Source organism: Musca autumnalis, unplaced genomic scaffold, assembly GCF_047663935.1.
Source record: "Musca autumnalis isolate F117 unplaced genomic scaffold, ASM4766393v1 scaffold_4, whole genome shotgun sequence".
NCBI lineage: Eukaryota > Metazoa > Arthropoda > Insecta > Diptera > Muscidae > Musca > Musca autumnalis.
The window spans coordinates 99,789,168-99,814,921 of record NW_027411977.1 but is presented as its reverse complement, the minus strand read 5'-3'; the positions used below and the strand labels follow the sequence as shown (position 1 = coordinate 99,814,921).

General features: G+C 34.8%; 1 protein-coding gene across 1 annotated transcript; it reads right to left on the bottom strand.

Moving 5' to 3' along the window:
* Positions 1-2,137: 2,137 nt before the first annotated feature.
* Positions 2,138-24,476, bottom strand: hoka. The gene is made up of 3 exons (XM_073987540.1): positions 24,324-24,476; positions 7,037-7,120; positions 2,138-2,801 (listed from the first exon to the last, which is right to left on the bottom strand). The coding sequence occupies exons 1-3, from the start codon at positions 24,367-24,369 to the stop codon at positions 2,641-2,643; spliced, it is 291 nt and encodes a 96-aa protein (XP_073843641.1). The 5' UTR covers positions 24,370-24,476; the 3' UTR covers positions 2,138-2,640.
* Between the last annotated feature and the right edge of the window lie 1,278 nt (positions 24,477-25,754).

The following is a 25,754-nucleotide window of genomic DNA, read 5'->3' as shown; positions in this document are numbered from 1 at the left end:
AGTTGCGAACAATCTGTTCATTCATCACTTATTCATGGGCTGATCATTGGTTCAGTAGTCAATTAATCCGTTCTGAATGACTAACAAAAATCTCAAATGCTTAAATACTCTCTGGACAGAATGATAAATCGTGCAATCTAAGATATGCATGACTTATACAACTCCTGCCGTGAACTTAGTAAAGGCAACAAAGTACAAAGTAACTTATCCAAAAAAAAACAAGTGAGCAAAGGCTATAGTCGGGACGGGCCGACCATGTGATACCCTACACCACTACCCCTGTGCATAAGCTTTTCACTGGTAAACATTTCTTTTAGGGAATTTAACCCGTTACCACCAAAAATAATATGCCTCTTTCTCTCTGGGACCCCCATAAGCAACCAAAATTTCGTGACCATCCGATCAAAATTACGACCTGTAGCTTGATTGCAAAAAATGGATGAATTGGATGCATTACTGCCTATTGTGGTATCTCCCTTGTTTGACCACCTCCGCCAATCTGCTTTACACCAATGTAAAGGTAATATTTTCTCATTCCATTGACAGGCTTTGTCGTTGGAATACCCCTACTAGAAGCCAATATATTCACAAAGAATAAAACTTTGAATTTGTCTCCAAATGAGTTCTTCCCCATTCCCACCCCTAAATATTATCCGACTATCACCAAAATCAATAGGCTTCTTCCTCTGTGGGACCCGCATCAACTCCCAAAAAATTCGTGACGATCCGATCAAAATTACGACCTGTAGCGTGATTACAAACAAATCGGAAAATGGGATGCATTACCGACTATTGCGATATCTCTGTTGTTTGAGCAGCATCGTTGTAAAGGTGATATTTTCTACTTTCCTTGCCAGGTTTTGCTTTTGATATGCCTCTTAAAGAAACAGAGATATTGGCTTTGAAATAAATCGTAGACCTTTTCTCCAAATAAGTTTTTGCCCATTCCGACCCCTGAATATTATCCGACCATCATCAAAATCAATAGGCTTCTTCCTATGTGGGACCCCCATTAACCCCTGAAATTTCGTGATGATCCGATCAAAATTGCGACCTGTAGCGTGATTACAAAAAAATCGGAAAATGAGATGCATTATCGACTATTGCAATATCTCTGCTATTTGACCACCTACGACAACCAACTTTACATCGTTGTAAAGGTGATATTTTCTACTTTCCTTGCCAGGTTTTGCTTTTGATATACCTCTTAAAGAAACAGAGATATTGGCTTTGGAATAAAATGTTGACTTTTCTCCAAATAAGTGTTTGCCCATTTCGACCCCTAAATATTATCCGACCATCACCAAAATCAATAGGCTTCTTCATCTGTGAGACCCCCATTAACCCTCAAATTTTCGTGACGATCCGATCAAAATTGCGACCTGTAGCGTGATTTCCAAAAAAATAGAAAAATGGGATGTATTACCGACTATTGCGATATCTCCGTTATTTGGTTACCTACTCCGACCTAGTTTGCATCATTGTAAAGGCGGGATCTTCTACTTTCATAGTCAGGCTTTGCTTTTGGAAAGTTTCCAACCAAAGCTGTGATATTCGTCATTATAATTAAAATCGCAAAAATGAAAATTGGGGTTTTATTTGCTACTATTGTGATATCTTCGTTGTTTGATCACCTACGAGAACCTACTTTACATCATTAGAAAGGTGATATTTTCTACTTTTATTGTCTGGTCTTGCTTTTGGTATACCCCATATAGAAGCTGAGATATTCGCTTTGGAAAAAAAACGCTGTCTTTTTATCCACCTTAGTTTTTTGCCCTTTCCGACCCCTAAATATTATCCGACCATCACCAAAATCAATAGGCTTCTTCCCCTCCGGGACCCTCATCAACACCCAAAATTTGGCGACGATCCGATCATAATTGCGACTTGTAGCGTGATTACAAGGTTTAGATGGACAGACGGACAGACGGACAGACGGACAGACGGACGGACGGACGGACTGACGGACGGACACACATAGCCAGATCAACTCAGCTCGTCGAGACATTCATTTTGATATATATAAGTATGGGTCTACGACCATTATTTCGATGCGTTACAAACTTTTTGGGCAAAACCAACTTATAATACCCTCCCCACATAGTGGTGTAGGGTATAAAAAAAAAACTAAAAATTAAACAGAAATCATGTACATACATTTTATTCTACATTTATATTTAGTTACAAATTATCTTATTCACAATACATTTTAACATAATATAATGAAAAGTTCCGTAAAAAACAACCAAGCATATACATACAAATATACACAAAGTATATACGTAATGTGATGGTTATAATAATTCTAAAAACATGTTGACAAAGTTCGTTGTTTTTCTTAATAAAATAGTTTTTCATGCTGTTTTTTTACATTATCGTTTTATTCTGCTGCACTTGTTAGTTGGAAAGTCTTGCTATGCCGGTGAGATGTTGGGTGTTATTGCGGGATAAAGTTTGCCATATTCTGGGTTTGCACATAGCTTCAAATATTTATTTTATATTTTAGAAGTTTTAAAGGATCGCACATGATTCCATCGTTTGATAATGTTGAAGATACGGTTATTTTGCATTGGGTTGATTTTTTTGGTTAGTTTCATCCTCCCTCATACCGACTAGCCTTTATACAACAACACAAAACTAAACATCATTTGTTGCTGCTGGTGCGTATGTATTTGTGGTCGGTTCATAGTCCTTGCTAAGTATAAATTTGTATAGCACAAAGTAAAGGACGGCACCTAGCAAAAGTTCACTAATACCAATCAGAGTCACAAGTGCCCAACCGGGTATGGCCAAACCAGCTGCATTCAAAAGGTAGCAGGACGAAAAAAGTCAAAAAGAAAAGAGATAAAAAATAAAAAATTTTAAGGTTAATGTTCGTACATTTTGTACTGCTTTACGCAATTGTCAAAGGAAACGAAAAGAATATTTTCAAAAAAGGAAAGATTAAAAACTTCTATTATAAAATAAATATGGGAAAATCACAAAATAATTTACATTGGTTATTTAATATTAATATTTTAGAATAAATTAAGTTTAATAAAAATTAATTTACGTTAATTGAATATACGAGTGATAAGATGTCGGATGCTAAAAGATTTATTTTATTCGTCATAGTATCGAGGACACAATTTTACATGCAATGAGGAAAAGACAGACTCAGATGAAACTGATGGAAAGCACTATCATCTCTCCTTTTCTTTTACAGAATGATTATATTTCAATAATCTTTTATAGAAATATCTATGTGTTTTTCATAAAACAGGATGTGGGCGATTGGAACTACGTAGTGAACTAGATCGTTCCAACTAGTTTAATTGGCTTAACTCTACGATTCCCTAGGTTATAGTGATTAGTTGCACTTTAAACCCCTCACAGTGCAATCAACTGTAAACATTTACATGAGGATGTCCTAGGAAGTAACCAATTGACTCTGTATGTATTACCGGCAGATGGTACTGTATTAGTTCCAAGTTTACAGACGCAGTATCAGTGCACAGTGGATTCGGCCAAAGAGAAAATCAAAAAAAATGCATGTCCCATTTTAAAAAATTTAAAGATGCAAACTTTATTACAAACATGACTATTTTTTGAGAAAAAATGGTTATATTATCAGCGAGTTTCTTAAGTTGAATGATTTAGTGTATCTCCTAAGCTTTGATTTTCTACTTATAACAATTCCTCTAAACCCTACACCACTATGTGGGGAGGGTATTATAAGTTGGTTTTGGCCAAAAGATTTGTAAAGCATCGAAATAATGGTCGTAGACCCATACATATATCTACATATATACCAAAATAAATGTCTCGACGAGCTGAGTCGATCTTACTATGTGCGTCCGACTGTCCACCTAAACCTTGTAATCACGATACAGGTCGCAATTTTAATCCGATCGTCACCAAATTTTGGGTGTTGATGAAGGTCCCGGAGGGGAAGAATCCTATATTTTTAGTGATAGTCGGATGATATTTAGGGGTCGGAACGGTGAAACAGCTTACTTGGAGAAAAAGTCAACATTTTATTTCAAAGCGAATAGGTTGTTGTTGGTGGTCAAACAACGAAGATATCGCAATAGCCGCTAATAGAACCCAACTTTTCATTTTAATAATAATGACGAATCTCATAGCTTTGGTTGGGGGCCTTCCAAAAGCAAAGTCTGAGTATGAAAGTAGAAAATCCCATTGGCGTAGGTGGCCGCCTAACGGAGATATTGCAATAGTTGGTAATACATCCCATTTTTTTAATTTTTTGTAAGCCACTAGGACCCATTGATGCAAGTTTCAGTTTGATATATTATCTAGAAGTATTTTTGTCACACTTTACCATCTAAGTGCCACCACTGTGCAGTGTATCCACCGCTACGATTGGTTTTTATTTCCAACTTATTATTTGTAACTGACATATTTTCCTTTACTTGGAGTTAAATTGGGATAAATGGAATTTTCATATGTATACAGCGGGATATTTTCCATATTAAAGCTAATAAAGGTCGCTGCTTGGTATAAGTTTCGCGAATCACTGTTTTTTTGGTGACGTAAGGGATGAAGGATTCCAAGCAACGGTCCTAACTGGCTTTAACAAGGCACAGCCGAGAACTTATTTTGGCCACATAAAACATATAATCTCCCTCTTCACCCCAGTGAATGAAAGACTTGCACTTGAAGTCCGAAAATTCTACCAAAGAGCGAAACATCAAACTGATGGCTTGGGTACAGGCACGTCCTCCTATAGATACCAGCAAAATAATTTGGTAACTGACACAGTAACCTCCATTATTATAAGCTTCTTTTGTTATAGTTTGGATTTTTTCGAATAGATTTATAGAGTTATGGTTAACCTTGGGTTAAATGTGTCCATTACATTTCAAGGATGACCTGTTTGTCATTAACTTTTAATGTGAAACTTATGTTTTTAATGCCTCCAAATTGGTTTACTTTGAGTTTTTAAATTCATCCAATAGTAAAAGTCAACATATACTCGTAATAATGGCCCATAGTGTCCTTGGGATATGGAAAGAGCATATTTAAAAACTGTTGGTATCGAATAGTTGCGAAGGCGAAGAAGATACCACAAATGCAATTCCTGAAGATGGTATTGAATGTATACCGCCCAGCCAATGTGAGGTAAAGATAAAAATAAACTTGCTGAAGAATAACAAGGCAGCAGTTGCCGATTGCTTACCAGTCGAGCTGTTCAAAAGAATCAGCTAGTTAGCACCATTAGGCATGAAGAAGATAACAATAAACTTGCTGAAGAATAACAAGGCAGCAGTAGCCGATTGCTTACCAGTCGAGCTGTTCAAAGGCATCAGCTAGTTAGCACCATTAGGTATGAAGAGAACATACCCGACGATTGGAACTTAGCATCCTGTGTTCCGTCCAAAAGAAAGGCATAAGTCTTTCCCCTATTGCTTATAATATATAATCAGTAATATTCTTCGGATGAGTAAAGCCTATGGTTAACGAAATAATTGGGTCGTACCAATGCGGCCTTAGACCTGACGAATCCACTATTGACAAGATAGATATTCACCCTGCAGATCGGCGGTTACCATATTTTTGTCGATTATAAAGCAGCCTTCAACAGCCCTTACCTTCAAAGTAAAGAATCTCTCCGAACAGTTCACTACCAAAAGAGGTTTCATACCAGGAGACAGCCTTTCGCGTGTTCTCTTCTACATCTTGTTGGAAAAGATTATACGTGATGCAAACGTCAGAAGAAATTAGACAATTTACACTAATAGCCACATGTCGACGATGCCAACGATATAGATATCATGGGTCGATCAGTGAAAGAAGTAACTGCTACCTTTAAGAAGGTCGAAGGATAATCTGCTAAACTGGGTCTGGCGGTAAACGATTATAAAGCAGACTCTAACAGCCCCCTACGTTCAAAGGTAAGAACCTCCTCGAACAGTTCAGTATCAAAAGAGGATTCAGACTAGCAGACAGCGTTTCATGTGACTTATTTAACATCCTACTGGAAAAGATTATAAGAGATGAAACGTCAAAAGAAATGACACGTGCCGACAATATAGATATAAAAGAAGGGTACGGATACCTTTTAGAAGGCCGAAGGAGAATCTGCTAAACTGGGTATGACGGTAAACTGCGGTATCGACGCGCAATGCGTCCATAGAACTCAGACTGTGGAAGTTGGTAGTTAAATACTTCGTCTACCTGGACATCGCTATAAACACAACAACCAACATTAGTTGTGAAATAAGAAGAAGAATTGATGCTACTTTGGATAAAGTAGCCAGTTTTAAAAGAAAACCACATCTCGTCAAACTAAAATAACACTTTACAAACCACTGATTCTTCACCTGCTAATGTCTAGTTCCGAAGCCTAGGTAGTTGCGCAAGCAGATAAGACAGTGCTTAGGGTGTTTGGGAGAAAAAAGTCTTCGAAAGATTTACGGGCTAATTAATATACGTTGACCTTGATTATCGACATTGCATAAACCATGAGCTGCATCGGCTATACAACGACATCAGTGTAGTTAAAGGTATCGAGATACAGCAATTGCGTTGGATAGGTAATGTCATAAGAATGAGCGATTATGAACCCGCTGGCAGTCGAAGGCTTCGATGGAACGAGCAAGTGGAAGGCGAGATCCTAAAATGTGGAAATCAAATAGAGAGGAATATAAATCTTCCCTTAGTTCGGCTTATACAACAAATGTCCTGCAGATGATCAACTAAGCAAGTAAGTAGATCGCTGGCCTTTCAATTCTTTGCATAATAAGAATAAAAAGCTGTTTCTGAAATTATTTTATAACTTTCCCATACGCAGTATCAAAAGTGAACTTAAACTAATAAAATTGTCAAAATTACTTTTAAAACTTATGCATGTAACTAAAAGAAAATGTTAGACAGTGCCTTTTGTCTCTTTTTCATATCTGCAGAAAATAGCAATATTTTCATTTTAGAGATGCGCATGTTTGGAAAGGGAAGAATTGTATACCAAGAGAAAGACGATTTTTTCGCTGTTTTGCGATTCCTTTGACTTTCGTTCACACATAAAAATACTCACTAAAATATCTGCGGGTTAATGTTCTGCGTCCTCGCATAACACGACGTACAGCTTCCGTTTCCTGGGTGCAACAGGCAAATAGAACTGCAAAAAAGAAAGGAAAAAAATGTAAGATAAATACGAAGTGATTACGAATAACAATTAGTAATTAAATATGCTTTACAATAAGTTGAAAAAGCTTTTGTATCAACGTTCACATGAGACGACACTGTTTACAGTTATACACATACGAACATTTGTATGTACATAAGTACTTAAAATGTTTATTTGTGGGGATATGGAATAACAAAATCTCATGCGTCCCATGAATGCAATTAGAATATAATATTTACTTAGGGGAAGAATATTTTTGGAGTGCAAAAACAAAACGTTTATGTATACATAATAGGATTTATGCTGTGGATATTTAATTAATTTATACACTAGTAGCAAGTGCAAGTGGGGGTACAAAACATTTCCGCATAGAATGGTCAATAGAAATACGCTCTTTTGTGTAGCCCCCATGGGAGAGGTATTGGGGGTTCAGAGTTTGGAAGGTACATCGATACGCTCGATTTTACTGTAGCGACTGCTACAATTGATAAAAAACTTCCACGCAGAAAATGATCAATATAGTTTCATCCTTTGGTATATTTCCAATATGGAGTTATCTCCAGATTTTACACAGTTTGAAGATTGTACACGCATCGTCCAAATTAAGGACTGCAACATGGTATTTCGGATTCTGAATGAGTAGAATAACGTGGATGTCTCAGACCGAACTTAATGTCGCTCTTACTTGTTTCAAAAACCTTGATGACGGACAAAGTCTTTATAAACTGCTTCAAAAATTTACATGTGATATGTGCGGTAACTATTTTAGCGGTATGGGAAAAGTGACAACGTATTTTTTTAATATTTTACCATGCTATTCTATACGGTTACGCAGATGTATTTTTAATATTTGCAAAAATTGCAACAACTTTATAAAGCTAATGTACGTATGTACATATCTTTACAATTCCTATGTTATTTAATACAGGTACTCGTAATATGATAAAAATCTGACCATTTTTACAGATTTAATTAAAATGTCAATGTTTATTTTACACTTTGTGAAAATGTATGACTAACGAAATTGTCCGGATGCTTCAGCAAAGCCATTCCACTAAATTGTATAGCCATTCATTTTGTCATGATATGCTAAACTTTTAGTTGTCGCACATTTTAAATGTAATCCATTCAATGGTTTACTACACATAAACCCCACTATTTGTGTACCTATCTATGTATGTACGTGTTAATATGATGGAGTTTGAATGAAGAACTTCTATGAATTACCACTTAATTAGTAGAGCTATGTATACTTTTTACATACAATGTAAACAAAAAAAGGAATGTATTCACATTCATGCTGGGGAATTTCTATGCTAAATATTAAAAATGCTTTTGGGAAACCTTATGCACAGTACAACTATTGTAGTATTCTTCTGGCTATAATATATTATAACTAGACAGAAGAATTTTATGCAACCCCTATTTTTGGTCCGATTCATGTCAAATTTGGCTTCTGATTAAATTGCAATCGAAACATATCACATATGCAAAATTATGCAACAAATATTTCAATAATAGGTTCCAAATTGTTTGTATGTAAAATGTTTCTGTTTAAAATTCTTTTCGGACAAGTCAATATAATAGAGAAATGTATAACCACAGGCTCAACCTTCAAAATATATATAATATATTCTTTCTCATGATGGAATCTCTCAAATAAAACGCTTGCATTTAAATTATAAATGGAGGCAAAATTAAACAGCAATCGTTTTATTTGAGAGATTCCATCATGAGAAAGAATATATTTATTGAGGGTAAACGGCAAATTATTTTCTTGTTTTAAGTGCAACACTGTTTTAATAAAACACTGATACTTATTTTTTTAATTTTTTTATTTAACAAAATAGAAAAAAAATTCTGTCATTTTGTTTATTCATAATTAAGAAAACTTATTGATGCGTTTGTTGTGAAAAAATTGAAGATGCAAACAAGAACGTGTTACGAGAGAAATCATAGAAAGGATGAATAATTTAAAAATAATATTTATAATATATGTGGTAAGTATTGATACATATCTTGACACAATTCATTATCGTGTCATTTCATTAAACTTCTTTACATTTTATTCCAGGAACTTTTGATTGATCTGAAGGACCCAGAAGAAAAACATTCCAAGGACCACATAAACATAGGTCGCCGTATCAAGTAGTCATACACTAGTTCCAGTACCAATGATCAAGATCTATATGTATACAAGATTATATTGTCCTTTGTAAAATATTTAAAATAAAATGTGACTAATGCATATACGCATTAACCCATTTATCTGACTTCAAGTTACTGGTATTATTGGCTATCATTTCTGACTACCGAATCGACAGGTTACTGGTAATGCAATGAAGGGACAATTGGGTTTACCAAGACTATCGAATTGACTGGTTACTGGTAGTGCCATGAATAGACAATTGCCTTTCACACGACTAAAGAATTGGGTGTTTACTGGTAATGCAGTGAGGGGACAATAGACCTATTCCTATGACATCCCCATGTTAAATTCACCAGTCTATAGCATTGCGAGTAGATTGGGTGGTAACAAGTTGTAGAGTTGTACAATCTAGTTCATTTGAAAGATCTAGTTCAAAAGCTCAGTTCTTTTAACTGAACTAGTTCAGTAATCTAGTTCATAGTTCACTATCGAGTTCAATCATTCGGATCAGAATCATTCAATGGATCTTAATCGTTCGCTTGATGAAAACACATATATACACCAAATAGGAAAAAACAATGGAATAGTATAATTAAACTACAAAAACATATTTAGATAAAGAAAGATTAAGTTTGCATTAAGATTACAAAACAACTTCCTTCGGAAAAAATTGAAATTAAAATTTAATTAAGTGGCTGGCAAAAAAACTCGTATGTTGTGTGTGTAGAAATGATCACTGCGAAAAAAGCTTTGTTTCTTTTTATATTTTCCCTTTTTCAGTCCAAAACAAGGCATATTGAATAGGTAAAGGCCTGGGTACATAAGCCGCTCGGCCCTCTTGCTTAATTCATTTCTGGTAAAAGACCAAAGGCCAAGTTCGACCTAATTGAAATATGGTTCTGACATTTCTTTATTCCTTTACCAGAAATGAATTAAGTAAGAAAGAGGAGCGGCTTATGTGTCGAGGCCTTAATAGCTTCGATATATTGGGATATGATATGTAAAAATGTTCTTTATGTAGAAATTAATTTTATTATAATGGGGGTTGACACTTCACATTGATCAAAAACAAAGACATAAAATATAACAAGATGGGACATTTACATTGCTACTATACATCGGTAGTTGGCGCTGGAGGTCTAACATAATGTTATGTTCCAATATGGTGACATAAAATTATGTTATACTTGTTTTTGTTGCCGTTAGTTGTCTGTTATACACAAACACCCTCTATGTTTTAATAGTAAAATTGAACTGCATTATGCACTATGTCCAATCTTTACAGTTCTATGTCTTTGTCAAAAAAATAAACAAAACTCATTACATTACGAAGGCATCACTTAGCACAGAAGACGGCGTCACTTTATTCATATGTGAATGACATATGAACTAGATTGTGAATCGTTCGTTCGTTGATCGTTCTTCGTGGATCTTTCGGTCGGCGCTCAGTGAGCTATTGAACTATAATGAACTATATCGACTGATCTAGTTCATACACTCTTTTCAATGAATCGTTCAATTGAACTAGTTCGTTCATGAACTATTCAACTCTAACAAGTTGTGTTTACCAGTAGCCAGCAAAATTGTTAGTCCGGTCAAAATAGACATGCGTATAAGAGGGAAATAGCAAAAATTCCCACATAGCTGAATTTTGGTGGAGAGCTAGGGTTGGCCATTAGAAGCAACGTCCTAAAAGTCCCCATCGATCCCATGTGTGCAAAACAAGTTATTCGGGGTCAAAGGTCATTTTTGGAGGCATTATTCAGTTTTTTTAATTTTTCTCAAAAACGGTAATACTATGCAAAAGCTCGCTAAAGTAAAAGTTGTACATTCAATAATTGTCTACAAGATTGGTCTTTATGATTCTTAAAAAAGACTTACCATTTTCGAGATATCTTGATCTAAAGGTCAAATAAAAAATTAGAAGCGTAAGTACATTATGAGGCGAACCGGTTAAAGTAACGACACTATGTGTTAGATACTTCCGTAAGCTTTCAAACGATATCCACTTTGCAGTAATCGGTTCAGTAGAACCGGGTCTAACCCGGTTTTTAAATTTGGCCTTTCGGGTCTAATAACCGGCGAACCGGATCCGCACCCGTTGAAAATTATACATTTCCGTTATCAGCGCAACAAACACTACCTCGCACAAAACTTGAAAAAAATCGGAGAGTTTTCGTTGGGGTCGTTCCCGTTGGGCTTTCGATTATACATGTGGGTTAAATGGGCTATTTTTGCATAAAATGACTCTAACATTGAATAACTCTACTAAACACACTCCGATTTTTTTGGAATTTTTTTAGAAGATAGCTAATTTCGCTCTTGAAGAAAATATATATTTTTTGTGGGGACAGGCCCGATTACTTCGCTTATTTTAGCCGGTTCGTCTGAATATGTGCATATTTCCCTTATAAGTGCATAAAAATCATGTGTTTTTTAGAACAGCTATATCTCAAGAATGGTTCCTTCTAAGAAAAAAATTATAATGGTCAAACTTGTAGGTAATTTTTCTGTCTACAATATTTACTTTAGTCACTTGATTAGATCAACCGTTTTCAAAAAATAAATCCGAAAACCTAAAAACCCTTAAATTTTGACCTTTGACCCCGAATAATTTTTTTTGCACACATGGGATCGATGGGGACTTTTAGGACGTTGCTTCTAATGGCAAACCCTAGCTGTCCACCAGAATTCAGCTTTGTGGGAATTTTTGTTATTTCAATGTCTATTTTGACCGGACTATGTTTGTATGTTCCGTATAGACCAGGCCTGCTCAAGGTGCGCACCTGAGCTGTCGGTGTGTGTCAATTTTCTCACACACACAATTTAAAAAGAGAGCTTTTGTTTTTGTTTTGAATATTTTCAAAATTAAAAATCAGTCTCTATTGAACATTCAATGAGGAAGGTTCTGTTTTCGAATTTGTCTATGAATTTATATGCGTACACTGAAAAAATGAATGAAGATACTGAATACGAATTTTTATTTGCCTAAAATTTTTACGGCAAATTAGAGTGTTTGGTTTGTCAACGCACTTTGGTTTGTCACGAACTTGATTTGCAACAAATTATAACATCAACAGTCACATTTGGTCAAAATAAAATAATTATTCTACTCTATATTTTGAAATATAAAATAAAAAAAAAAAAACTGTTACGATATTTCTCACAGTATACAGAGAGACAAAGGAAAATTGAAATTTGTGTATTTCAAAACCAACACAATTACAAAATGTGTTTGTATGTGTCTGAGCAGGCCTGGTATGGACACAAAAACGAACGAACCGATTTTCTTGAAAATTTCAGGGAATGTACAGGAAATACCCGTGGTGAAAATAGGCTATATATTTTGTTGAATTTAGCTATGCCCGATTTTTTAAAAACGCTATTTTAGTACAACTGAAACGAAGGATTGAATTAATTCTTCCGAACTTACACTTTCCGAACCATCCCGCTCCGAACTTCTACCCTCCGAACCACTCTGCTTCGAACTTCCACCCTCCGAACCATTCTGCTCGGAACTTCCACCCTCCGAACCACCCTACTCGGAACTTACACTCGGCTTCGAATTTCCATTATCCGATCCATTCTGCTCCGAACCACCCCATTCCGAACTTCCTCTCTCCGAACCACCCCCTCCGAACTGCCACCCTCGGATCGATATTACTCGGTTTCACTCTTAGATTATACTCAATTTGAGAGTGTTATAAAATTACATCTTATATGTATGTAAAAGACAATGTGTGTATGTCAGTATGTTCCGTATAGACTCAAAAACGGCTTAACCGATTTTGTTGATTTTTTTATACCCTCCACCATAGGATGGGGGTATATTAAGTTTGTCACTACGTTTGTAACTACTCGAAATAATCATTGTAGACCCCACAAAGTATATATATTCTTGATCAGCGTGCAATTCTACATCGATATAGCAATGTCCGTCCGTCTGTCCGTCTGTGGAAATCACTCTAGCGTCCGAACGGATTGACGTAGGTTGATGAAATTTTGGGAAAATATGTTATATTTACGTAGGACTTTTGGTATTGAAAGCGGGCTATGTAGGTCCACGGTTTCGTATAGCCCCCATACAAAATGACGCGTGACGCCTCGTCGTTTTAAGGAATTTTTAAGATATTTGGCCCATTTTACCACCGAATTGGTTGTAATTTGGTACTTTGTGTCTACAGAGGCCAAAAAATATTCCTACCAAAGTTGGTTCCTAGGTCCACGTTTTGGTATAGCCCCCATATAAGGCCCCATATATAGTACGCGTCATTTTAATATATTTTGAATGTATTAGACCGATTTGACCACAGAATTGGTTGTAATTTGGTATTTTGTGTCTTTAGAGGCCAGAAAACATTCCTACCAAAGTTGGGTTATATAGGTCCACGTTTTGGTATAGCCCCCACATAAGGATCCTTATAAAGTACGCGTCATTACACCCTCAGTCTTTAGGCTATGAAGGGTATATACACTTTCATACGGGCAAAATGTGCCTCATCGAAATAATGGTTTTAGACCCCAAGTATGTTTGGACGAAATGTGTTTCAGACAATTTGGAGTCGATTGAGCAATGTCCGTCCGTCTGTCTGTCTGTCTGTCTGGCTGGCTGGAGCACACGATAACTCTCGAACGGATGAACCGATTCGGTCCAAATTTTGGCTTTCGTAATATTTTGCCCAAACTTAGTTTAAGTTCGAAGATGAGCTATATCGGTCCACTCCTTCCGGTACCTCCCCCACAAAAGTTCGAAAATGTTCGGAAAATTTGTGCGCACGATAACTCTTGAAGGGAGTAACCGATATGGTCCATACTTTGCCCATCGTGGAGAGTGTACCAGAATTAGATCAGGTTTTAATATGGACTCAATTGGTCCACTCCTTCGGGTACCTCCCACACAAAAATTTGGAAGAGTTCAGTTTAGGACCATCTCTCGAATCGCTTTGATTTTTGCTTTAACAACTTGTATTCACTGCCCTCCATACTACGGTATAAGTTTCATCAGGGGCAAGTCCATACTTCCTGAGAAAATAGCCTGAAAGTTGCAAAAAACCCCTATGACACCGTGTGAGGAGGTTGGAGCGCAAAATAACTCTCGAACAGGTCTGCCGATTCTGTCCAAAGTTTGGTCTTAGTAATATTTTGTCCAAACATAGTTTAAGTTCGAAGATAAGCCATATCGGTCCACTCCTTCAGGTACCTCCCCCACAAATGTTCAAAAATGTTCGGTAAAATTGTGCGTACGATAACTCTTGAAGAGAGTGGCCGAACTGGACCATACTTTACACATCTTAATATATCTACCAGATATAGATCAGATTCAAATATGGACAATATTTGTCCACTCCATCCGGTACCTCCCACACAAAATTTCGGATACATGTTCACTTTAAGACCTGCTTTCGAATCACTTTGATTTTTGTTGAAGCAACTTGCATTCGCTGCCTCAATTGCGATGGTAAAAGTTGTTTCAGGGGCAAGTCCATACTTCTTAAGCAAACATCCCTGAAGTTGTAAAAAACCCCTATGGTACCATATGTAGTGGCTGGAGATCCATTCTTTTTAGTATCTCCTCCGCAAAACTTTTGATCTCTAATCCTAATCAACATTTTTGTCAGTTCAAACGCCCAAAATTCCCTAAATACATGCGTTTTTTGGGAAAAAATTGTTTCAATATACACAGGCTGAGGGTATATCTCTGTCGGCCAAGCCGACTGATACTTTTTTACTTGTTTTAATATATTTTGAATGTATTAGGCCCATTTGACCAAAGAATCGGTTGTAACTTTGTATTTTGTGGCTAAGAAACATTTCTACCATAAAATGTTTATATAAGTCCACGTGTTGATATAGCCCCCATAATACAATATCTCCCGATTTTCGATATTTTGAACGTTTTAGCCTCATTATCACACCGAGATAGCTGAAATTTGTTATTTAGTCTTCTTTAGGCGTATAAAACTTTCCCCCAGAAATTTTTAGGTATAGGTCCACGCCATCATATGGCCCCCATAGAACGGTACCTTCCGAATTTCGGTATTTTGAAGGTTGTGGCCACATTAATCCACGGAAATGGCTGAAATTTGTGGTGGAGGGTATAGTTCGGCCCGACCGAACTTAACGCTTTTCTTACATGTTTAAATTTCGGTAGAAGCGGGGCAACTCCCCCATGCCTGACTTTTTTAAAAACCCTATTTTAGAACGCACACTTTTTAAATATGTTATATATCAGAAACTACTCAACCTATTTTCCTGAAAATTTCAGAGAATGAACAGGGAGGACCCTTGGCTATATATTTTCTTGAATTTCGGTGGTGCGGGGTACCTCCCCTATGCCCGATTTTTTGAAAACGCTATTTAAGCAAAGCTGAAATGAAATATTGAATTAATTCCGAACCACTCTGATCCGAAATTCCACCCTCCGAATCACCCCGCTTCGAACTACCTTACGATTCACTGTGCTTCGAACTTCCACCTTACTAATCGGTAAAAGTTTTTTTCAGTGGCAAGTCTATACTTATTAGGAAAACAGCCTGAAAGTTGTAAAAAAACCCCTATGGCACCATATGTAGTAGATGGAGAGCACTATAACTCTCGAACTGATAAACCGATTTGGTCCAAAATTTGGCCTTCGTCATGTTTTGTCCAAGCTTAGTTTAACTTCTAAAATGGCCCATATCGTACCTCTCCTTAGGATACCTAGCCCACAAAAGTTCAACATTTGTATCCAAGTGTAGTTTAGGGTCTGTTCGGAGTTCCTTTGGAAATGTATACCGATTATGTACAGCCATGTTATGTTTTCCATGGACAAGTCCATACTGGTCCAACAGGTGTACGATAGCCCACTGAAATGACTAGTGGACTCGATATCTATCGAAAAGATATGACTTTCGAAATATGTTCCACTTCCGTAATGCACAAATACTGACTGATTTTGTGCAAAATTTCAACAATATATCTCAATTAGTTTAGAAGTTATTAATTTTGCGACGCTAGGTGAATCATTTCAACCACTGTGTGGCAGAAAGTGAAGCAATTTTCCCTACCCATAATTTTCATTCGAAGCAAAAATCATATCTAGTACCAAACATGCCAGAACACAGCAGTTTGCATTATTCGTATTTGTTTTGCTTATAGCATACAGTTGGAGTCCGAAAGACCATACAGACCACGTTCTTTGTTTTATCGGTTACACGCTTTTTTGTTGGTTTCTCTGGGTAGCTTTAGTTTTTTTTTGCATTTCTTTTCTCCCTGTTTGTGGTTTACAAATATTTTCATAATTTTCTCTCTATTAATAATTGCTTGTTTACCGGGAATGTGCATATGGGAAAATTTTACTAATAACTGGGAACGAGTTTGGTCAGAGAACATTTGGGTTAGTTATCCTCAAATTTTAATAAAGTATATCCCTTGGAGTTTTAGTAGTTCATATAAGTATATTTACGTTTCACTAACAGTTGCACCGAAGTACATAGTACATAATTGCATGTAAATACATTCGTTGTTACTTATAGTTAACGACAAATTCAAATTCCAGAATTACTAATAAAAACAAGTACGTATGCTTTTATGTAATTAAAATGTTGGTTTCAGAACCTGCAAGAAGCTACTAAGTTTTACTACGATTACAGTTTTACATTCTAATAACCAAAACAACAAGTTCCGACTGAGATATACCTCAGCCTCGGACGACTTCTTCAACTGCACTCTTTTCAATCTTTGTGTGGGACGTACCCGAAAGTGTGGTTCTATGTAGTCAATAGTCGGATATTATTGGAGGCTGTAGGAAATAATACGGTGTTCAAAGTATGGACCAAATCGGTTTCTCCCTTCGAGGGTTATTTTTCGTACTACCCAAACGTTTTGGAAATAAATTCAAAACGATCAGAGACGAGCTATTAATGTGCTATTTTGCTATTTTGTATGGGAGGTACCCGAAGGACGGGACCAATAAAGTCCATATTCCGACTTGTTACATGACTAGATAAAATAATACGATGTGTAAAGTTTGGACCAGTCAGAATCTCCCTGCGAGAGTAATCTTGCGGATTTGCCATTTTAGATGGTACCGTCATGGTTTCTTGGAGCTTTTAGGCCATTATCTCAGAAAGTATGGACTTGCGCCCAAAAAAAATGTACCGTCGTAAAGGGAGCCGCAAGGACAACCTGCTGAAAAAAATTTCGAAACGATCCAAGAAGAGCTCTTAAACTTCACCGGAATTTTGTGTGCGAGGTACCCGAAGGAGGGGACCGATATAGCCCATATTTAAGTAAGATCTATAACTCGAAGAAATAATACGATGTGCAAAGTTTGAACAAAAACGATTGCTCTCTTCGAGGGTTATCGTTCACACCAATTTACAAAAAAAAAAATTGAACTTTTGTGGAAGAGGTACCCGAAGGTGTGGACCGATATGGCCCATCTTCGAACTTAAACTATGTTTGGACAAAATATTACAATACCCAAAATTTGGTTCGAATCGGTTGATCCCTTCGAGAGTTATCGTGCGCACCAGCCAGACAAATGGACGGACATGGCTTAATCGACATGATACATCTTAAAAATTAAAAGTGGTTTGTTTGTGCGGGACCTTTTTCAATATTTAAATGGAATGAAAGTTATTTTGCTCATTTATTCGTGCAATCGAAAATAATTTTTTGAATTTTTTTCATTTCATAGCTTTTTTCGAAAAAAAGAAAAAAAGTTGTGCGAAAACTTTTTTGTAATAAAATTAAATGAATTTTATTTAAAATAATACATAATTTTTGTGAAAAAAAATTAAAAAGGTCATAACCCTAGTGCACATGACTTATGTATGTCCGAACTTGTTGGTGAAGAATGCCAAATTACTTCCAAATACCCCAAATCGGGCGTGGATATATGTCCATTCTTTCTTGAACACTGCGAACCCTTAATGCTAAAATAAACACAATTTTGACAAAAAATGCAGACAAAATTATAAAAACAACTGATTTCTGGCGGAACCGATTTATAAATGAGTTAAGCCGAAAATGTAGATAATAACTTCCAAATACCTAAAATCTAGCGGTACCGGTATATGGGAATTATACCAAAACGTTGACCTATGTCTAAAATTTTGGGTGAATACGTTTTTTTAATTGCTTTGAACCCTAATTTCCTTATTACATCAAATTCAGACAGATAATGTAGATAAAATCTTGCCAATATGGCCCATCTTTCAACTTAAACTAAGTTCGGGCCAAATATTACGAAGTGCAAAATTTGGTTCGCACAAGCCAGGCAGACAGGCTAAATCGACTCCAAATTGTTTTAAACGGATTTTGGTCCAAGCATATTCGGGGTCTAAAATTATTATTTCGATGAGGCACATTTTTGGTTGTATCAAAGTGTAGCATTAAGCCTAAGGGTAAGAAAACGACAACACATTTTAAATCTGGTGGTACCGTTATATGGAGGCTATTCCAAAATCTACACATATGTATGTTCATAATTGTAAATAGATAAGATTATTGATCACTGGGAACCTTAAATGCCAAATTGTAGCTAATTCGGTCACAATACACGGTGCTCTTGAATCATATTTAAATGGAAAGTGCTTACACCTGAGAAGTTTGTGCGGATTCTGAAACTACAATGTTCATAGATGAGAAAAATCAAAAAAAAAAAAAAAAAATCGCCGGAGCGCATTTTTAATAAATCGCGATTCAAGTTGATATTTTTAGGGGTTGTTTAGGTTTTCACGATTTTGTTGAAAAATCGAAGGTCCTATCACAATGAGACTGAGAACAATGTTGTAGCTATTCTCTACAAGAGTCACTTTTACGGTATTTTCGTAGGTTTTAATATTTTCGAGATACTGAAGTTCAAATTGGGACAATGCACTGACTGTATAGTCGTCCCCTTATAAAGCAATGTCATGAAGGGTGCGCCTTAACTAACATTTAATGAAAACCGCTTACACAGGGGAATTCTGAAACAGCAATGTTCATAAATGAGAAAAATCCAAAAACAAGAAAAAATCGCTGGAGGGATTTTTAAATAAATCGCGGTCAAAATTCACATTTTTAGGTGTTTTTTAGGTTTTCAAGATTTTGCTTGGAAACCGCAAGTCCAATCGAAATGGAGATAAAAAAATGTTGTGGCTGTGAAAATTCTCTACAGGATTGACGTTTATGCCATTTTTGAAATAAAGAAGCTCAGTTTACATTTTTAGTTTTTTTTGTTAGGGTTTCGCGATTTTGCTTGAATACGGCAAATCTTATCGGCATGGGACCTGAGAAAATCTTATAGCTGTGAAAATTCTCTACAAGACGGGCTTATGCAATTCTTCCTAGGTTGTACCATTTTTTTAGATATATAAGTTTAAGTTGGGAAATTACTGTCATGACATTGTTTTATAAGGAGACGATACAGAGTTGAATTTAATTTGAATTGTCCCAATTTCAACTTCTATATCTCAAAAGTTGTAAAATCTATGAAAATATAATTAAGGCCAATCTGGTAGAGAATTTTAATAGCTACCACATTTCCTGTATTCTTATTTTGATAGGACTTGCTATATAGATAGGACTAAAAATGTTAAATTCAATCGCGATTTATTAAAAAAGCGCTTCGGCGATTTTTTTGTGTTTTTGATTTTTCTCATCTATGAACATTGTAGTTTCAGAATACGCAAAAACTTCCCAGGTGTAAGCAGCTTTCATTTAAATTGGATTCAAGAGCACCATGAATAATATAGCTAAATACAAAAAAAAAATACCTGAAACGTGGATCCATATTCAAAATTTGTAGTGAAGATCACTTCAAACCCTAAATTCCAAATTAGAGATAATTGGCCAGAAATGTAGCAATAAACTTCTAATATTCCAAAATGTGAATCAAGTCCATGATTTTTGGTTGAGAAGTTTCTTGATTACTGGGAACCCTGATTACGAAATTAAAGCTAATCCTGCCAAAATACATATGTAGCTAAAAACGTCAAAATACCCGAAATCAGGCGGCAACCGTTATATGGGGGTATACCAAAAAGTCGAAGTCGTATCTCCAAAAAAGTCAAAATGAGTTTTTTGATTGAATCTAATACATAAGACTAAAATACATACATACTCTTGCAAGCTTCTACGTTAAAAAATAACGATCCTATTCAAAAAAAGGGATTTCGGAAAATGGGTAACATTGCAGATTTTGTTGTAATGACGGATCCCAAAACAAAGAATTTCCGTGGTTTTGGTTTCATTACTTACTCCCATTCGTATATGATTGATAATATCCCATATACTCGCCTTCATAAGACTAATATAAAATATTTTTCCATTTTATTTTACATTTTTTGCTTCTCCTGTAAAATTATTTTGTTAGTTACAATTTTTGGCATTTATTGTGACGACGTGGATTGATATCTTAGAATTTGACCAGACTACAAACAAAAGAAGGATTTTCCCTAAATTTCAGCGTACATCGACTCAGAATTTTACCATAATCAACTTGACAGTTTTTTCACTTTTCAAAACGAGGTTTTTGATCTCCTTTGTTTTTTGCTGTGGCAATGCTGCTCATAAGCAAAAATTTTACTATATTTTCAGATTTTTTTCACTAAAGGTTCCAGAGTTATCGCGCTTTGAAAAAGCCGACTTAGTAAAAACTATTTGCAAAGAAATACTCAAAACTTCTTTAATATATTTTATTGTTGTATCTGCAATCTAATAAAAAATATAAAAAAATTGCTCAATAGACTTGGATGCAATTTTGGCGCTTTAATATTTAAAACCAATTTTTATCAATGTTTGTACTCTTAGATTTTCTTGAAATTTTTTTGTATTAAATAATGATTAATTACAGAAATTTTAAGTCCTATTTGGTAGTGGGATTCGAATAATTGCTATTTTTTATAAATTTTTTTAAAATTTGTCCATAAAGATTTTCCTATATACCACTGTGCAAGATGTGTTATTTTACCAAAAGTTAAAACACATTTATTAACATTTGTTTTGTTGTTTTATTTCGGAGTTTATCTTAAACATCTTAAAAATCGGTTTGATTTTGCGAATGAACAAATTTTAATAAAATAAGAAAAATAGTAATTATTCGAATCGGACCACCAAATAATACAAAAAAAAAATCAAGAAAATCGGAAAGTACAATCATTGATAAAAATTGATTTTTAATATTAAATCGCGAAAATTGCATCCAAGCCCACTGTGCAAAATATTTTTTATATTTTTTATTAGATATCTGACAACAACAAAAAATAAATAAATAAAAAATACAAAAAAGTCTTTTTCCATTATAAGTTATGAATATTTATTACAGTTGTTACAGAATTCGTCTTTTTCAGGGCGCGATATCCCTGGAGACTATAGTCAAAAAAATCTGAAAATATACTAAAATGTTTTGCTGAATGAGTAGCATCACCACAGCAGAAAATTCATTTTTTATTATTATGAAAAAGTGTCCGATTTCACCGAGAAATCCCCATATTCTTTGTAAGGTCGCAAAATGACACAAAAAATAATAATGTTTTTTCTTAAAGATATACAGATTTTATTGTATTTATTGAGGGAGTGCAAGACGAAAGAAGCCTCCTGAATGCTGCCAAGAATCGAAACCTATCTATAATGGAATAAAAAATATAATTAAATTGTTAACAATGTAAAACATAATTGTATGATCGCTAACACCCGAATACGGGTTGGCAAATAAAGAAGAAGAAGAAGTGAAAAAATGTGCATCTATCACGAAGCAGTTCGAATTACAATCATTGTTTGTTGTGTACAAAGTTATGAAAATGCGGATGACCTCAACCAAACTTTTATCAACATACCCACTGTACAGGTTAATACTTCATTCTATGGTCGATTAACAGATGATGTTATACGTGAATGATATTTCGAATTCAGATGTGCAGTCCTATGGAAGTACAGAGTTATTTTACTAAAATTAAATCTAATGCGATTGACCCTGACAAAGTTGACCCAAAATTGATTCGGATTATACACCATCTTATATTACCTTATATCACGTACTTCTATAATAATATCCTAACATCGAGCACATATCCAACGAAGTGGAAACATGCAAAGGTTATTCCTGTCCCAAAATCCAACAATGAATACCGACCCATAGCAATCTTGTGTTATCTCTCAAAGGTGTTTGAGAAAATTCTACACAATCAGATGTCTGAGTACCTCCATAGGGAATCATTATTAACAAACATGCAGTCAGGTTTCCGTGCTGACCATGGCTGCACTACAGCTCTAGTTGATGTTTCGGAGGAAATTAGGAGTGACATTGATGAAAACAAGGCCGGTTTTCTTATTTTACTCGACCACTCAAAGGCCTTCGACACTGTCGACCACAACAATTTATGTTTCAAACTTCGCAGGTTTTTTAACTTCTCCTCTACCTCGACGAATCTTATAAAATCGTACCTTACCGATCGGACACAATCTGTGTATACTGGAACTGAAACATCATTACCACTAAATGTAGATAAAGGCGTTCCTCAAGGGTCAATACTGGGTCCACTTTTGTTTTGCATTTATGTTAATGACTTAAAGTGGATATTTAATTTAATATTTTAAAGTGGATATGAAATTGATTAGTTGCGGGCGAAAAAGGGAACTGATGAAGTTGTTTGGTGACAACTGAAACTATAGTATTCCCTACCCTTCGCCCCCAACTAATCAATTTCATATCCACTTTAAAATATTTTGTTGTTATTCAAACAATTGAATTACAATAAAATATGGACTCAAGCTGAAATAAACACAAAGATGTAAAATTCTGCAGTCCAACAATAAAAAACGCCAACAACAATAATAGGCATCAGCACGGCCTTGTTGACCAATGCGTAATGCAAAAACAATTTTCTTGTTGTTTTTACCCCCCCGCTTATTGAAGCAACATTACTATGTTCGTATTCTTTGCGAAGCAAAGACGACATAAAAACAGTGGTGGATATGAAATTTTTTAGTTCGACTCAAATTGTAGGGTAAACAGCTTTAGGGCCATACAGCAAATTTCTCATTTTATTTAATTTGCTAGATGGCTTTATTGACCTGTTTATCGATACAGAGTCGGCGAAAAAGGGAACTGATGAAGTTGCTTGGTGACAACTGAAACTATAGTATTCCCTACCCTTCGCCCGCAACTAATCAATTTCATATCCACTTTAAAATATTTGTTGTTATTCAAACAATTGAATTACAATAAAATATGGACTCAAGCTGAAATAAACACAAAGATGTAAAATTAATTATCTTTATTAAATGTCCATTAAACTTCTATGTTATCATTGTAATTTACCACAAAATATGTTTTCTTTTGAAATTTCAAAAAAATTTATGTTATTAAATATTAAATATTGTTAAATCATTAAATATAAGTTGGATATGATTTATATATATGTAATCCTGTACTATAATCTAAAAGACTCAAGTCTTGTTGTACAGGAGATATACAAATAAATAAATAAATAAATAAATAAATAAATAAATAAAAAAAAAGTTATGACAATTTCAATTCGGTTTATAAAATCTTTAACAAATGTTAATCATTCAGCAAAAGAGTTAATATATTATTTAATAAAAACATATTTTGTTGTGTTTTATTATTTTCTGCTGCTTTTATTCAACATCATAGTTTGTTAACAAAAGTTGAGCACATTAATAAAGACAATGCTGTGAATCATAAGAAACAAATGCCCTATAATGGGCTATGTAACGTTTCAAATGAAGCAAATAATTGTTAACACTGTTTTCCCGTTATTTTGGGCTAATGATTTAAATTTTGAATCATCACAACATTCCGATTGTATACATTTACCATGAGTAATTTCATTATCTTATCGCGTTTTGTTTGTTATCAATGGTGTTGTAAGTTGCAACATACATACGTATAGACGTATGAATACGTATCGTCATATACACAGAAATTTCTTTTTTTTTAATGTACACATTAAATATTAATATTCTTTATTATTTCTTTAGCTTAAATAATGTCTCACACTATTCACTAAATTCTAATGACAAAACAACAAAAATGAACAAACAAATAAATCTTACTTAGGAAGATCACCAAATAAGTTGAGGGATTTTTTATTAACTTCATTTTGTAATGTTTTCCCAATTTTTATACAAAATAACTACAAATCGAAAACGTTTGTTCGTTATGTCGTTGGTTATTGTTAACGTTTGAAAGTCGTATCGGTACTAATCACGGTATTGTTGTAGGTATAGTTTATTGAAATATTTTTGTGTTTTGTTATCTGAAAACGTTAAATGTAATATGATAAGATAAGCCAATAGCATTAAATGGGTGAATTGTTTTCATTGTGACTCAAAAACAAAAACAAACGCCACCTATATGTGAAGATCACTGCTTTCATTGATAGACCACAGCAACAGGGCAATAGTATGGTGCAGTTTTTTTTTATTATTTATTTGTAACTACGAGAAACACAGTCAACACTTTTTAAACTAATGCTTTGGCCCAAATATTTACTGTCGTAGCCATAGGTAAAAATTAAAAAAAAATATTAAAAACAAGTAAGAACGGCGCACAATGCACTGTGGTTTAGCTTGTATGGGAGAGAGCGACAAAAATATTTCTAATCAAGATATCGATCTGAACTCGTAGTGAATAGAAGATAATTTTCCCCAAAAATCGTCAGGATTGGTCCACTTTTAGGTATAGACTCCCATAACGGTACTTCCAGTTTTTTATTAATTTCAGGATTTTGTCTATATTTTCAAAGTGAATTCGCTGTAATTTGACATTTTGTGTTCTTTGGTGGTATTAAACATCTTGCGTAGGTCCATGGTCGACAGAGGTCCATGTTTTGGTATATCCCAAATATAGACGTAATTCCCGTTTTTTATAATTTCACGATTTTGGCCATATTTTCCAACTGAATGTGCTGCAATTTGACATTTCGAGTAACAAGTATCAACAAGTATCAACAATATGAGGCACAGAATACTCTTACTAGGTGGATTAACATATCGACCAAGGGCCTACCAGATTATATTAGATGTAAACAATGTCCTATAGGCCTCATACAGGGAATATCTGGAAACTAAGATGGCTTATGGGATTTTTAGTTCGCGGTGATGGCTTGGCATCTATTACAATAAATACTAGCTACAGGATATCTCGATTAGGAGAATTCTCAGATCGACTAAAAATGTATCAGGATATATAAACAGTAAACAAGACCACACAGGTGTTTCTGCTTGCCAATATAACCATTCTACGTTTAGTTTTCCGTGTGGAGCTAAATCTACGGCAGGCCTTCAGCGTTCTTACTTCTAACGGCAGATAATTGTTGAAGTGGCATGGCAAAAAAACTAAAAAAAAAAATTGAAAAAAATTAAAAAAAAATTAAAAAAAAAAATTCATAAATTTTTACAAAAAAATAGAAACAATTTTTATTGTTTCAAAAATTAAATAAAAATGCTCCTTGGGTTTTCATAAAACTTATATAACTCATATGA

Excerpts from the sequence above, each read along its gene's own strand:
- hoka (XM_073987540.1), bottom strand. The coding sequence starts at position 24,369 with ATGAAGTTAATAAAAAATCCCTCAACTTATTTGGTGATCTTCCTAA. Across the intron at positions 7,121-24,323 it reads TTATTTGGTGATCTTCCTAA|TTCTATTTGCCTGTTGCACC; the intron begins GTAAGATTTATT and ends TCTTTTTTGCAG. Across the intron at positions 2,802-7,036 it reads ATTAACCCGCAGATATTTTA|CTGGTTTGGCCATACCCGGT; the intron begins GTGAGTATTTTT and ends TTTTGAATGCAG.